The sequence below is a fragment of the Dendrobates tinctorius genome, unplaced genomic scaffold (assembly GCF_039654945.1).
Source record: "Dendrobates tinctorius isolate UK_male_01 unplaced genomic scaffold, ASM3965494v1 ptg000643l, whole genome shotgun sequence".
Taxonomy (NCBI): Eukaryota; Metazoa; Chordata; class Amphibia; order Anura; family Dendrobatidae; genus Dendrobates; species Dendrobates tinctorius.
Window position 1 is genome coordinate 85,944 of NW_027362295.1, and position 17,420 is coordinate 103,363.

The following is a 17,420-nucleotide window of genomic DNA, read 5'->3' on the forward strand; positions in this document are numbered from 1 at the left end:
TACATGCCTGGTTCCCACCGTGAAGCATGGAGGAGGAGGTGTGATGGTGCTTTGCTGGTGACACTGTTGGGGATTTATTCAAAATAGGAGGCATACTGAACCAGCATGGATACCCCAGCATCTTGCAGCGGCATGCTATTCCATCTGGTTTGTGTTTAGTTGGACCATCATTTATTATTCAACAGGACAATGACCTCAAACACACCTCCAGGCTGTGTAAGGGCTATTTGACCAAGAAGGAGAGTGATGGGGTGCTACGCCAGATGACCTGGCCTCCACAGTCACCAGACCTGAACCCAATCGAGATGGTTTGGGGTGAGCTGGACCGCAGAGTGAAGGCAAAAGGGCAAACAAGTGCTAAGCATCTCTGGGAACTCCTTCAAGACTGTTGGAAGACCATTTCCGGTGACTACCTCTTGAAGCTCATCAAGAGAATGCCAAGAGTGTGCAAAGCAGTAATCAAAGCAAAAGGTGGCTACTTTGAAGAATCTAGAATATAAGACATATTTTCAGTTGTTTCACACTTTAATTATATAATTCCACATGTGTTAATTCATAGTTTTGATGCCTTCAGAGTGAATCTACAATTTTCATAGTCATGAAAATAAAGAAAACTCTTTGAATGAGGTGTGTCCAAACTTTTGGTCTGTACTGTATGCCGGGTGACGTATGCAGAATTCTGGGTGACGTATGCCGGGTGACGTATGCTGAATTCTGGGTGACATATGCCGGGTGACGTATGCTGAATTTTGGGTGAGGTATGCCAGGTGACGTATGCTGAATTCTGGGTGAGGTATGCCGGGTGACGTTTGCTGAATTCTGGGTGAGGTATGCCAGGTGACGTATGCTAAATTCTGGGTGATGTATGCCGGGTGACGTATGCTGAATTCTGGGTGAGCTACGCCGGGTGACGTATGCTTAATTCTGGGTGAGGTATGCCGGGTAACGTATGCTGAATTCTGGGTGAGCTATGCCGGGTGACGTATGCTTAATTCTGGGTGAGGTGTGCCGAGTGACGTATGCTGAATTCTGGGTGATGTATGCCGGGTGACGTATGCTGAATTCTGGGTGAGCTATGCCGGGTGACGTATGCTGAATTCTGGGTGAGGTATGCCGGGTGACGTATGCTGAATTCTGGGTGACGTATGCCGGGTGACGTATGCTTAATTCTGGGTGAGGTATGCCGGGTGACGTATGCTGAATTCTGGGTGACGTATGCCGGGTGACGTATGCTGAATTCTGGGTGAGGTATGCCAGGTGACATATGCTGAATTCTGGGTGAGGTATGCCGGGTGACGTATGCTGAATTCTGGGTGAAGTATGCTGAATTCTGGGTGAGCTATGCCGGGTGACGTATGCTTAATTCTGGGTGAAGTATGCTGAATTCTGGGTGACGTATGCCGGGTGACGTATGCTTAATTCTGGGTGAGGTATGCCGGGTGACGTATGCTGAATTCTGGGTGACGTATGCCGGGTGACGTATGCTGAATTCTGGGTGAGGTATGCCGGGTGACGTATGCTGAATTCTGGGTGACGTATGCAGGGTGACGTATGCTGAATTCTGGGTGAGGTATGCCGAGTGACGTATGCTGAATTCTGGGTGATGTATGCCGGGTGACGTATGCTGAATTCTGGGTGAGCTATGCCGGGTGACGTATGCTTAATTCTGGGTGAGGTATGCCGGGTGACGTATGCTGAATTCTGGGTGACGTATGCCGGGTGACGTATGCTGAATTCTGGGTGAGGTATGCATGGTGACGTATGCTGAATTCTGGGTGACGTATGCTGGGTGACGTATGCTGAATTCTGGGTGACGTATGCCGGGTGACGTATGCTGAATTCTGGGTGACGTATGCCGGGTGACGTATGCTGAATTCTGGGTGAGGTATGCCGGGTGACGTATGCTGAATTCTGGGTGAGCTATCCCGGGTGACGTATGCTTAATTCTGGGTGAGGTATGCCGGGTGACGTATGCTGAATTCTGGGTGATGTATGCCGGGTGACGTATGCTTAATTCTGGGTGAGGTATGCCGGGTGACGTATGCTGACAAGGCGATGAGACTTTTTCAACAATTTTTAAGTTTCTTCCTCTAATATGAAATCCGCAAATAACGAGAAGTTTCACATCTTTGGATTTTCACAGTAAATTTGCATCATCTCAGCTCCTGTCCATCCGTCTCACATGATGGGAACGATATAAATGAGGGTAATCTGGGGATGGGCGGGCGCAGGGCGCAGGGAGGGCGCTGGGCCAGGGTATAACAGGCTGGGCCTCTGAGTCACAGGACAGAGGAGAGAAGTCGGAGCCTTGCACAACCAGTGAGTACACGCTGTAATGTTCAGTGAGTGACGGGGAAGAGTGCAGCTTGTGTATCCTGACCTAATACTTCTCACAGCTGAGGCTTTGTTACAATTGTATCCAGCAGAGTGAATTCTGTACTAATCTCTCTCGTCGTGACAATGTGTCAGTGCAGGTGATTTCTGGTTTAGCAGCAGTCAGATCAGGACGGTTTTCAGGTTTTGTAGGTAGAATTGTAGGATCTGACTCTTGACATCTGTTGCAGAACTGTTCACGGAAAGCCCCTTTCTTTTTTACATCTTCTTCCTGAAATCTGCGAGTTCCTGTAAGCACACGTCCCCGGAAGCCTTCGTACTGTTGGAAAGTTGGGTGACCTCCAATATGGCCGTCATTGCAGTCCCCATGAGGGTCACGTGAGGATTTTTCCCAGCCAAAGGGCATGTAATATATTGGGTATAGAGGGTCATCTTCATGTGACTTGTCAGGAGTTGACCAGGCCGCAGCGGGGGGGGTTAGTCTCATCCTTCCTCCATTGTGCGGTGTTGGTGGTCTCAGGTGTGGCGTCTGATGGAGGGGACGTCCGGGGCAGTCTATCATATTGTACCTTCTGCGGCCACCGGGTATCACAGCAGATGAGACATCTGTACCTGGAGACTTGTGTCCTGGGTGATACGTGGCCTGGCGGTAGAGGATGTCTCGGATGGTTCGGTTGTCGGAGCTGCTGTGTCACATCCGATACCAGTGACCATGTTCTGCTCCCGCTTCCAATGTGATTTCACGAAGTGGGATTACCTGCCGTCACGTCCCTCACTGTGTCCTCTCCGGGTGATGTCTTGTAGGTGATGGACGTCCTGGGTCAGGTCCTGGACATTGCCCAAACCATCTATGGACTGTGTGACAAGGCCAGCTCCAATAAGCAGCAGTGCCGTCGCCTGAAGAAGCGGATACAAATTCTGATGATGGCCTCGAAGGCTTTACAGATGCAGAAGGAGAAGTCCGAGCAGCTGAAGGTGGTGATGAAGGAGCTGCGGGTGACCCTGGACAATGCCAAGTGCTGGGTCATAAAGTATTCACACCAGGCTTGGTGGCAGCAGATACTTAAGGCCAACGGTATCAAGGAGGAGTTTGAGCTGCTCACGGACCGGCTCGGTGACGCCGCCTCACATGTCTCCCTGATGTTGGCGATCGAACATAGAGAAAAGTTTTTTAATGTCTTTACAGAGAATATAAGAAAACGCCAAAACCAGAAGGACATAAACAAAGACCTGAAGCAGCTGAAGGAGTACCTCACCGGTAAGACATTCAGACAACGTGGGATATATATGTGTGCGACCACCGAAACGCAGACTATGTAGTGTCCTCACACTGGGGTGTACGACCACTGTAGCCAGACCATGCAGTGTCCTCACACTGGGGTTTACGACCACCGTCACACAGGCCATGATGTCCTCACACTTGGGCACACGACCACTATAGCCAGGCCATGCAATGTCCTCACACTGGGGTGTACGACCACCATCACACAGGCCATGATGTCCTCACACTTGGGCACACGACCACTATAGCCAGGCCATGCAGTATCCTCACACTGGGGTGTACGACCACTGTAGCGCACCATGCAGTATCCTCACACTGGGGTGTATGACCACTGTAGCGCACCATGCAGTATCCTCACACTGGGGTGTATGACCACTGTAGCGCACCATGCAGTATCCTCACACTGGGGTGTATGACTGCTGTAGCCAGGCTATGCATTGTCCTCACACTGGGGTGTACGACCACTGTAGCCAGGCCATGCAGTGTCCTCACACTGGGTTGTACAACCACCATCACACAGGCCATGCTGTCCTCACACTGGGGCACACGACCACTATAGCCAGGCCATGCAATGTCCTCACACTGGGTTGTATGACCACTGTAGTGCACCATGCAGTGTCTTCCTAGTGGGGTGTACGACCACTGTAGCGCAGGCCATGCAGTGTCCTCACACTGGGTTGTACAACCACCGTCACACAGGCCATGCTGTCCTCACACTTGAGCACACGACCACTATAGCCAGGCCATGCAATGTCCTCACACTGGGGTGTACGACCACTGTAGCGCACCATGCAGTATCCTCACACTGGGGTGTATGACCACTGTAGCGCACCATGCAGTATCCTCACACTGGGGTGTATGACCACTGTAGCGCACCATGAAGTATCCTCACACTGGGGTGTATGACCACTGTAGCGCACCATGCAGTATCCTCACACTGGGGTGTATGACCGCTGTAGCCAGGCCATGCAGTGTCCTCACACTGGGGTGTACGACCACTAAATCTCACCATGCAGTGTCCTTACACTGGGATGTATGATCACTGTAGTGCACCATGCAGTGTCCTCATAGTGGGGTGTACGACCACTGTAGCGCAGGCCATGCGGTGTCCTCACACTGGGATGTATGACCACTGTAGTGCACCATGCAGTGTCCTCACACTTGGGCACACGACCACTGTAGCACACGCCATGCAGTGTCCTCACACTGGGGTGTACGACCACTAAATCTCACCATGCAGTGTCCTTACACTGGGATGTATGATCACTGTAGTGCACCATGCAGTGTCCTCATAGTGGGGTGTACGACCACTGTAGCGCAGGCCATGCAGTGTCCTCACACTGGGGTGTACGACCACTATATCTCACCATGCAGTATCCTCACACTGGGATGTATGACCAGATTTACTCTTGGGGTGATAGAATAATTTGGGTGCCTTTTTTTATATATAAAATCATTTTTTTGTTTGTTTGAGGCAGAAAACCTTTGTGAAAAGATGGAGAATGTAGAGGACAGAATGGATAAAATCCTCTCTGAAATGTCCGCCATAAAGGCTGTGTGTAAGTGCCGTGGGCTCCTCCATGGGAAGAAAAGCAGCACCAGCCGGATGCGGGGACTCTAACCTGCAGGCTGCGGTCGGGCGGGGATGCTGGGAGTTGTGGTTGGGGGGCAGTCGGACAGCACTCACATTTCTTGCACGTGGCCATTCTGTTGTTAGATCCCACAGTCGGATTAAGCAAGTTTCCCATTTTCTGTGACTTTCCAATAGAAGGTTACGATCTCTGCTTGTCGTCAATGACTGGAAGCAGTCTGGCCTCCATTTCTGTACACGCTGGCCTTAACGTCCATCTGTTTCCAGACGACACATCGGCCCCCGGCCACCTCGAGTGGACAGAATTGAAACGTGATTATTAGATCACCGAGGCGGCTTGGCCTTGTGACCATATTTGCCCCAGTTTTCAGTCTTTCGCCTGCTTTGTGGAACGTTTGTGAAGTGTCTTCCCCGCTCTGCGCCGTAGCTCAGACATCGGCATGATTATAGCGGGAGCCTGTGCCGCCTCCCGGTCACTGACTTACGTACTTATTACAAGGCACTCGCCTATGGTGCATCCTCCCTGGCCGGCGTCTGTATAGACGTGATGTGTATGACCCACAGTGACACAATTACCGGGGCCTCGGCCGCGAGGCTCCTGCCGGTAACGATCCCCCATTCTTGTGTCTGCAGGTAAACGCTCGTCCTGGCACATCACCGAGATTCGAGCCACGGATCTAAAGCGTGGACCGTTGTTACTGGAGAAACCCACCCATGACTTGTACCTCGGCGAATATCACAAGAGTCCAGTGGCCATTAAAGTCTTCAAGGGTCAACAGATCAAGAACCAAGCGTGAGTAACTGACAGAGAAATGAGGCCGGTAATCAGTGAACGCAGAGACAGACGAGTGGCAGAGCGTTGAGTGCAGTGACCGCGACTCATCAGACGGGTCACTCTCGTGCCAGACCTGTGATCACTGAGGATGAGAACAGCCTCGCAGCAGACTGTAAAGCGAGACAGCCATATGTGCGGCTCTGCACTGACATCTAGTGGTCAATATAAATAGAGCAACAATTCACCACTGGTCTCGGGATTTGTTACAATCACCATCAAACTAATAAAATACAACCCCCTCAGTCCCTCCGCCATGTTCAGGCGCCGTCCCCCTGTTCTCGTCACTCATCTATCACTTTACTTCTCCAGATTTATCATAAAAACCTTCCAGTCTGAGAGTGAGACCATGAAGAGGTTTGAGAGCCTGAATATTTTACGGCTTTATGGTATTTTCATAGACAATTCGGGTAAGAGCCAGGTCACATGTGACATCACACCGTACAGGACACACACCATACAGGACACACATGGTGACATCACACCGGACGGGACACACACCGTGACATCACACACCGTACAGGACACACATGGTGACATCACACCGTACAGGACACACACCATACGGGACACACATGGTGACATCACACCGGACAGGACACACACCGTGACATCACACCGGACGGGACACACATGGTGACATCACACCGGACGGGACACACACCATGACATCACACCGGACGGGACACACATGGTGACATCACACTGCACAGGACACACACGGTGACATCACAAAGTACAGGACACACACCATACGGGACACAATGGTGACATCACACCGGACGGGACACACACGGTGACATCACACCGGACGGGACACACATGGTGACATCACACCGTACAGGACACACATGGTGACATCACACCGTACAGGACACACATGGTGACATCACAAAGTACAGGACACACACCATACGGGACACAATGGTGACATCACACCGCACAGGACACACATGGTGACATCACACCGTACGGGACACACATGGTGACATCACACCGCACAGGACACACATGGTGACATCACACGTACGGGACACACATGGTGACATCACACCGCACAGGACACACATGGTGACATCACACCGTACGGGACACACATGGTGACATCACACCGCACAGGACACACACGGTGACATCACAAAGTACAGGACACACACCATACGGGACACAATGGTGACATCACACCGTACAGGACACACACCGTGACATCACACCGTGCAGGACACACATGGTGACATGACAAAGTACAGGACACACACCATACGGGACACAATGGTGACATCACACCGTACAGGACACACACCGTGACATCACACCGTACAGGACACACACGGTGACATCACACCGTACAGGACACACATGGTGACATCACACCGCACAGGACACACACGGTGACATCACAAAGTACAGGACACACACCATACGGGACACAATGGTGACATCACACCGCACAGGACACACATGGTGACATCACACCGTACGGGACACACATGGTGACATCACACCGCACAGGACACACATGGTGACATCACACCGTACGGGACACACATGGTGACATCACACCGCACAGGACACACACGGTGACATCACAAAGTACAGGACACACACCATACGGGACACAATGGTGACATCACACCGGACGGGACACACACGGTGACATCACAGCGTACAGGACACACATGGTGACATGACAAAGTACAGGACACACACCATACGGGACACAATGGTGACATCACACCGTACAGGACACACATGGTGACATCACACCGTACAGGACACACATGGTGACATCACACCGCACAGGACACACACGGTGACATCACAAAGTACAGGACACACACCATACGGGACACAATGGTGACATCACACCGTACAGGACACACACCGTGACATCACACCGTACAGGACACACATGGTGACATCACACCGTACAGGACACACATGGTGACATCACACCGTACAGGACACACACGGTGACATCACAAAGTACAGGACACACACCATACGGGACACACACGGTGACATCACACCGTACAGGACACACACCATACTGGACACACATGATGACATCATACCGGACGGGAAACACACGATGACATCACACCATACGGGACACACATGGTGACATCACACCGGACAGGGCACACATGGTGACATCACACTGTACAGGACACACACCATACGGGACACACATGATGACATCACACCGTACGGGCAACACACGATGACATCACACAATACGGGACACACATGGTTACATCACACCGTACAGGACACACACGGTGACATCACTCCGTACTGGACACACACCATACAGGACATACATGGTGACATCACACCGTACGGGACACACATGGTGAGATCACACCGGACAGGACACACATGGTGACATCACACCGCACAGGACACACACCATACGGGACACAATGGTGACATCACACCAGAGGGGACACACACGATGACATGTCACTGGACAGGACACAGATCGTGACATCACACCGTACAGGACACACATGGTGACATCACACCGGACGGGACACACAGTGACATCACACCGTACAGGACACACATGGTGACATCACACCGGACGGGACACACAGTGACATCACACCGGACGGGACACGCATGGTGACATCACACCGGACGGGACACACATGGTGACATCACACCGGACGGGACACACACGGTGACATCACACCGTACAGGACACACACCGTGACATCACACCGTACAGGACACACATGGTGACATGACAAAGTACAGGACACACACCATACGGGACACAATGGTGACATCACACCGTACAGGACACACACCGTGACATAACACCGGACAGGACACACAGTGACATCACAACATACAGGACACACACGGTGACATCACACCGTACAGGAAACACACGGTGAACTCACACTGAACGTGACACGCATGGTGACATCACACTGTACAGGACACAAACAGTGACATCACACTGTACAGGACACACACATGGTGACATCACACTCTACAGGACACACATAGTGACATCACACTGTATCCCGATGTCTCACTACAGTCCGCCCTCTTGCACCCCAATGTCTCACTACTGTCCACCCTCTTATCCCCTGATGTCTCACTACGGTCCGCCCTCTTATACCCCGATGTCTCACTACAGTCCGCCCTCTTGCACCCCAATGTCTCACTACTGTCCACCCTCTTATCCCCTGATGTCTCACTACGGTCCGCCCTCTTATACCCCGATGTCTCACTATAGTCTAACCTTATCCTCCGATGTCTCCCTACAGTCTGCCCTCTTGTACTCTGATGTCTCCCTACAGTCCGCCCTATTGTACCCCAATGTCTCACTACAGTCCGCCCTCTTGTACCCCAATGTCTCACTACAGTCCGACCTCTTATACCTCGATGTTTCACTACAGTCCGACTTCTTATCCCCCGATGTCTCACTACTGTCCAACCTCTTATCCTCTGATGTCTCACTACAGTCCGACCTCTTATTCCCCGATGTCTCACTACTGTCCAACCTCTTATCCCCTGATGTCTCACTACAGTCCGACCTCTTATTCCCCGATGTCTCACTACAGTCCGACCTCTTATCCCCCGATGTCTCACTACAGTCCGACCTCTTATACCTCGATGTTTCACTACAGTCCGACCTCTTATCCCCGATGTCTCACTACAGTCCGACCTCTTATCCCCTGATGACTCACTACAGTCCGCCCTCTTATCCCCCGATGTCTCACTACAGTCCGCCCTCTTATACCTCGATGTCTCACTACAGTCCAACCTCTTGTCCTCTGATGTCTCACTACAGTCCGACCTCTTATCCCCTGATGACTCACTACAGTCCGCCCTCTTATCCCGAGATGTCTCACTACTGTCCAACCTCTTATCCTCTGATGTCTCACTACAGTCCGCCCTCTTATCCCCCGATGTCTCACTACTGTCCAACCTCTTATCCCGAGGTCTCACTATAGTCTGCTCTCTTGTACCCCGATGTTTCACTAGAGTCCCCCCTCTTATACTCCGATGTCTCACTACAGTCTGCCCTCTTATCCCCTGATGTCTCACTACAGTCCGCCCTATTGTACCCCAATGTCTCACTACAGTCCGCCCTCTTGTACCCCAATGTCTCACTACAGTCCGACCTCTTATACCTCGATGTTTCACTACAGTCCGACCTCTTATCCCCCGATGTCTCACTACTGTCCAACCTCTTATCCTCCGATGTCTCACTACAGTCCGACCTCTTATCTCCTGATGTCTCACTACAGTCCGACCTCTTATCTCCTGATGTCTCACTACAGTCCGACCTCTTATCCCCGGATGTCTCACTACAGTCCGACCTCTTATACCTCGATGTTTCACTACAGTCCGACCTCTTATCCCCCGATGTCTCATTACAGTCCGACCTCTTATCCCCTGATGACTCACTACAGTCCGCCCTCTTATCCCCCGATGTCTCACTACAGTCCGCCCTCTTATACCTCGATGTCTCACTAGTCCAACCTCTTATCCTCTGATGTCTCACTACAGTCCGACCTCTTATCCCCTGATGACTCACTACAATCCGCCCTCTTATCCCGAGATGTCTCACTACTGTCCAACCTCTTATCCTCTGATGTCTCACTACAGTCCGCCCTCTTATCCCCCGATGTCTCACTACTGTCCAACCTCTTATCCCGAGGTCTCACTATAGTCTGCTCTCTTGTACCCCGATGTTTCACTAGAGTCCGCCCTCTTATACTCCGATGTCTCACTACAGTCTGCCCTCTTATCCCCTGATGTCTCACTACAGTCTGCCCTCTTATCCCCCGATGTCTCACTACTGTCCACCTTCTTATACCACGATGTTTCACTACAGTCCTCCATCTTCATGATTACTGAGTCTCCTCTGTTGGTCAGGTACGGACACCTGCTACTCCCTGGTGATGGAATATTGTGAGAAGGGAACCGTGCGGCAGCTGCTGGACAATGAGCCTGACCTGTCATGTGAGCACCGTGTCCGCATGGCTCTGGATGCGGCCAGAGCAGTATACCGGTGCGTATTCTGCAATCGGCATTACCGATTCTCTGATTTTTCCTGAACATGTGAACGATACATTCTACCATCTCGCAGGTTACATCAGACGGAGAAGAAGCCAATCCTGCACGGGAGTCTGAGCAGCTCCAAATTCCTGGTTGACAGGACGTACTGTGTAAAGGTAACAGCCACATGTGGTGCATTACCGCGAGTCACTAAGCCCCGCCCCATTGTCAGTCACACCCCTGCAGAGCATTTCCCACCTTCGCCAGTTGTTTGACAGCTTAGCGTTCGGCCTCATACGCAACATAATGGCTGCAGACTGACGGCCTCCGTCCCAACGCTTGTACTGTACGTGTCGGACAGGCACAACCTCATCCGGACTCTTCACATCTACAGCTTTGGGGATTTGAGATCTCAAAGACTGAATCATCCCTAAGACGACCATCTAATGCAGAGAGGAGGCGGAGGAGCACGGAGCTGGCGTACATCGCCCCCGAGACCCTGCAGGACATCAACGCCTACGAGAAACCAAGTGAGATTTACAGGTCAGTTCTGCAGCATCACAGCCCCCGACCCACGCTGGCGCCCCCCAGCAGAAGGCTGTGCACACATTTTGTGATGCTGAAAAAAGGGAAATTTCACATTCATGGAATGAAACTTCTCCAGAAGAAAAGTTCCTCTAATCACTTCTGCAATAACTTCCTTCTCCAATGGCGCCTGTGACGTGTGAGATTGTGCAACTGCCCCAGATGGCGGTCGCCGCACATCTCCATGCTGGGCAGTAACCTGTGTATACACGGAGGGGCCGACGTCAGCACTGGTCAGGGGTCTTATGGTCCATAGTACATTGTTGTACATCTTGCTGTTGTCTCTTCCAGCCTCGGCATGGTGCTTTATGAGATTGCAAGTGGGAGACTCCCATATCAGGGTAAGTCCTGCCGATGCACCATCCACGGGTCATTATATTGCATCCTGCAGGTCAGCACCTGACAAAATAATCCACAATGGTTTACTGTTGTAGGTCCGGCCGGCGACAAGGACAATCAGCCGAAGGATGCGGAGCTGACCGCGTCCTGTCCTCCTGTGTTACACGAAATTATTACAAGCTGCCTGCAGAGGAATCCGAGTGATCGCCCGACAGCAGGAGGTGAGCCCTGCCCGATATACTGTCCAACACATAGCCCGCTGCCCAACACACTGCCTGCTGCCCGAAACACTGCCTAACACACTGCCCGCCACCCAACACATTGTCCAACACACCACCCGCTGCCCGATACACTACCTAACACACCGCCCGCTGCCCGATACACTACCTAACACACCGCCCGCCACACTGTCCAACACACCATCCGCTGCCCGACACACTACCTAACACACCGCCCGCCACACTGTCCAACACACCACCCGCTGCCCGAGACACTACCTAACACACCACCCGCTGCCCGATACACTACCTAACACACCGCCCGCCACACTGTCCAACACACCACCCGCTGCCCGACACACTACCTAACACACCACCCGCTGCCCGACAAACTACCTAACACACCGCCCGCCACACTGTCCAACACACCACCCGCTGCCCGACACACTACCTAACACACCGCCCGCCACACTGTCCAACACACCACCCGCTGCCCGATACACTACCTAACACACCGCCCGCCACACTGTCCAACACACCACCCGCTGCCCGACACACTACCTAACACCACCTGCTGCCCGACAAACTACCTAACACACCGCCCGCCACACTGTCAAACACACCACCCGCTGCCCGACACACTACCTAACACACCGCCCGCCACACTGTCCAACACACCACCCGCTGCCCGATACACTACCTAACACACCGCCCGCTGCCCGATACACTACCTAACACACCGCCCGCCACACTGTTCAACACACCACCCGCTGCCCGACACACTACCTAACACACCGCCCGCCACACTGTCCAACACACCACCCGCTGCCCGACACACTACCTAACACACCGCCCGCCACACTGTCCAACACACCACCCGCTGCCCGATACACTACCTAACACACCGCCCGCTGCCCGATACACTACCTAACACACCGCCCGCCACACTGTCCAACACACCACCCGCTGCCCGACACACTACCTAACACACCGCCCGCCACACTGTCCAACACACCACCCGCTGCCCGATACACTACCTAACACACCGCCCGCTGCCCGATACACTACCTAACACACCGCCCGCCACACTGTCCAACACACCACCCGCTGCCCGACACACTACCTAACACACCTCCCGCCACACTGTCCAACACAACACCCGCTGTCTGACACACTACCTAACACACCGCCCGCCACCCAGCACACTGTCCAACACACCACCCGCTGCCTGACACACGACCTAACACACCGCCCGCCACACTGTCCAACACACCACCCGCTGCCCGAGACAGAGCCCGCTGTCCGACACATCACCTACTGCCCAACACACCGCCTGTGTGGAGAAAGTTGGCAGGCGCCTCGGTCCGCTAGCCGAAACCGCATGAACTAAGGATCGTCCCGCCGAATGCCCGCTCTCCCTTTAACATGGGCATAACCCTACTCAGACAACACAGGGTGAGGGTAAAACAGTGTGGCAATGCTTTATTTATCCACAAAACAGGCAGGTAACACATAGAACAGTCCCTGCAAATACACAAGATGGTGCACATTACAGAGTCTTATCCTTCCGCTGACCCGCTGGGATAATGGTAACTGTTACTTCAGATCTCCCAGGGCCGATTACCCCACCTGTGTCATGCACAGAGAGGAGGTAACGACAAGCGTAGGAAGATGACAGTCCATTCAGGTACAAGGCACGTTGACCCAAGGGTCACAACCTGGCTTCACTAAACATCTCCATGGAGCCAGGTGACCGGTGGGTCTCATTCCTGTCTTTCTCCAAACCTATCCAAGGTTCAGCAATGTTTAATTGATATGTATTCTTCCAGCTGGGGATGAGGTTCCCTAAGCTGGCATCCTGTAGAATGTCCCTCATGATGGAGCCACGGTATCTTGGCTGCTGTCCTGTAGAGTCACTGGATGTTTGGCTGTCTTGGCAGAATCTTTGTCTGTCTCTCTACACAGAGGCATGAAGCCTCTTTTTTATAATAAACAAGTGTGCTTCATCCAGTATTCACAAATAAAAGAAGAAGAATGGAGATCTATTTGCAAACTTTTTCCTCATTTAGAAAGTCAACAACTATCTGGCCTATACTAAGTATAATTAGCATATCAGTAAACATCACTAATCATCATGGATTGTCACGATCCATTTTCGGATCTCTGGCAGAATCTGGACTCTCTTATATGAACCTTTTTCCTTTCTGGCCCTCGGGGGTTAATATGGGGTTTTGCCCCCGATGGCTGCTGGTGTTACTACAACTGTAGTTGGTCGGCTGCTGGGTTTTTGCCCCCGGTGGCCGCTGGTGTTACTACATGTTTAATTAGTCAGCAGGTGGTGACCCCCCCCTCCTTCCTATAAAAGGTCATCAGCTGCTACAGCTCCCTGTTGGTAATACTGGTCATTCACTAACCAACCTTTCTGAAGAGAGGAGCTATTTGGAGCAGTGCTGTTGCAGCTTATCTGGAGCCTTGGTGTTTCTGCTGGAAGCTGTGTCCAGGTGCCTTACTCTGCGGTCCTGTGCATGACTGCAGAGCAAGCTAAGTGTTGTTTGTGTTTCCCTGTCTGTTATTTTCCCTGGTGTCTTATTAGTGCAGCGGTGAGGACCAGTGTCTGCACTTGCCAGTTCCCTAGTAAGGGATAGTTGCAGGGCTAGTGAGGGACCTACTGTAGGTATCCTGGTCGGCGACAGGTTGAAAGAACCTGTATAGGGAACGTGAGGAGAGTTCAGGGCTCTTCATTAGGAGAGTGCAAGATGTGTCCACTTCCCCGTTCCCTATTATAGGGCCCACCGTTGTAATTGCTTCCCCGTTGTCCCCTTTTCTGTTTTGTTGTTTTGTGACCGACCGATCATCGGGTCGCGTCACTCAGAGCCAGACATATCATGACATGGATAAGAGCACAATATGTTACATCAAATGTCAACTTACAAAACAATATTACAAGGTTACACAAGAAAAAGTCTGTTTTCTTGACCAACCAGAAAGAAGAACACAAATTCAAAAGTCAACATATAGATAACAGTCTATTCTTTCTGGCTTACTAAAAATAGTCTGGCTAATTAAGATATAATGCCGTATCTTCACAGCCTGCTTCCCAACACACAGCCGGCTGCCCGACACACTGACTGACACTCCGCCCGCTGCGTAAAACACCGTACAACACATCGCCTGACACACCATGCGAAACACCGCCCGCTGACCAACACACCGCGAGCACATTGACAGCTGCCCAACACACCGTCCTCTGCCAAAACAGCAATGTCCAACCAGTACTTAACCGCCATTTGACCTCATATAATAGCAGTAGACTTGCCTCCTGAAATACTCTGTGCTGCCAGGAAGGCTCTTCTCCCTCTGCTGTGTACCTCTCAATCGATGACCTCCCATGATACCAGCACACTCCACTCGGGAAATACTCTGTGCTGTAGGCAGCAATCTAATGCGAATGTTAAGATGCACAATGTAGATATTTAGAGGAGAATAACGTCTGTCCTGATTCTCTTCTGTCTCTGCAGTAATTGTAGATTTACTCATTGCTCATCTGAATCAATGTGAGTCCTGAATCCTCCCGGCCCCAGGTGAAGCTCATTCAGCCACAGACGATGAAGATGCCTCCACAAGTGACCGTGCCAATGATCAACCTGCCAAAGCTGCCCCCATCTGTACAAATGCCCCCCTACCCCCCACTGAAGGTGATGGCACCATCGCCTCACCAGGGATAGGATAATGAGAGACTGCATGGCTTGTGTCTGCCACTAGATGGCAGAACAGAAAACATAAGCTCCTGGCCCCTACAGTGAGACGAGTGCCATTTACAGAACGCTGTGAAGGCACAATCTCATCAGTGTGGTCTTGTATGAAACCAGATAGGAAGACGCATTAGATGGATATAGGGAAGGAATACATAACGGTGGCCTGGATCCTGAATGGACTTGATGCTCTCACATGTACGCCCACTGATGCGTTGGGAAAATTCAGGGAATGCATCGCACTGTACAATAAATACTAAATATGTCATTTCCTCAGGGAAATAAAATACTTTGTAAGTTTATTTTTCCAGAATTTAGATTATTTTCTGTTGTATGGCCGTCAGTGTCTTCCTTCACAGCTACAATGTGCGGTTCAGATGGAGCCTCTGCTTCTGTACTGCGCAGCGTTGCTGAGGAGCACACAAGTGGCCACCTAAACTGTCCATGGATGAGACCTATCCTAGGACTCTCGTGTGTGACAGAGGACCATACAAGCGGCCACCTAAACTGTCCATGGAAGAGACATATCCTAGGACTCTCGTGTGTGAAGAAGGAGCACACAAGCAGCCACCTAAACTGTCCATGGATGAGACTTATCCTAGGACTCTCGTGTGTGACAGAGGACCATACAAGCGGCCACCTAAACTGTCCATGGAAGAGACTTATCCTAGGACTCTCGTGTGTGACAGAGGACCATACAAGCGGCCACCTAAACTGTCCATGGAAGAGACTTATCCTAGGACTCTCGTGTGTGACAGAGGACCATACAAGCGGCCACCTAAACTGTCCATGGAAGAGACTTATCCTAGGACTCTCGTGTGTGACAGAGGACCATACAAGCGGCCACCTAAACTGTCCATGGAAGAGACTTATCCTAGGACTCTCGTGTGTGACAGAGGACCATACAAGCGGCCACCTAAACTGTCCATGGATGAGACTTATCCTAGGACTCACGTGTGTGAAGGAGGAGCACACAAGCAGCCACCTAAACTGTCCATGGATGAGACTTATCCTAGGACTCTCGTGTGTAAAGGAGGAGCACACAAGCGGCCACCTAAACTGTGTGTTAGCTTTGTACTAGGCAAGGCGGACTTCCCGGAGTGGACCCTCTGGACCGTGACACCGAGGGACCCCGGACGAGCAACCAGGTGGAACCGACCCCTATACAGGGATCGTTAGGAGCAGGTCCAGGGGTTCGAATGCCACGGCAGCCGGAACCAAGAGGGGCGGCTCGGAGTGGAGTACGGGGACTAACACGGGAAGGCAGGTCTGGAGTAGAACAGTAAATACAAACACGGGTAGGCTGGACTGGAACAGGACTGCAGGTGCGGACACCGACAGGCAGGACCGGAGTAGGACTGCAGGTACGGACACGGGTAGACTAGACGGGAACAGGACTGCAGGTGCGGACACAGACAGGCAGGACCGCAGTAGGACAGCAGGTACGGACACGGGTAGACTG

At 51.9% G+C, this 17,420-nt stretch overlaps 1 protein-coding gene across 2 annotated transcripts; it reads left to right on the forward strand.

The window, feature by feature from the left end:
* Window positions 1-2,250: 2,250 nt before the first annotated feature.
* Window positions 2,251-16,260, forward strand: LOC141079258 (mixed lineage kinase domain-like protein). Of its 2 annotated transcripts, XM_073565301.1 has the most exons (11): window positions 2,251-2,319; window positions 3,139-3,592; window positions 5,095-5,175; window positions 5,841-6,000; window positions 6,352-6,449; window positions 10,942-11,077; window positions 11,156-11,240; window positions 11,459-11,607; window positions 11,941-11,990; window positions 12,084-12,209; window positions 15,725-16,260. In XM_073565301.1, the coding sequence occupies exons 2-11, from the start codon at window positions 3,142-3,144 to the stop codon at window positions 15,769-15,771; spliced, it is 1,383 nt and encodes a 460-aa protein (XP_073421402.1). In that variant the 5' UTR covers window positions 2,251-2,319; window positions 3,139-3,141; the 3' UTR covers window positions 15,772-16,260. The 2 variants fall into 2 exon arrangements, with proteins under 2 accessions (XP_073421402.1, XP_073421403.1); XM_073565302.1 differs by lacking the exon at window positions 5,095-5,175.
* Window positions 16,261-17,420: the final 1,160 nt, after the last annotated feature.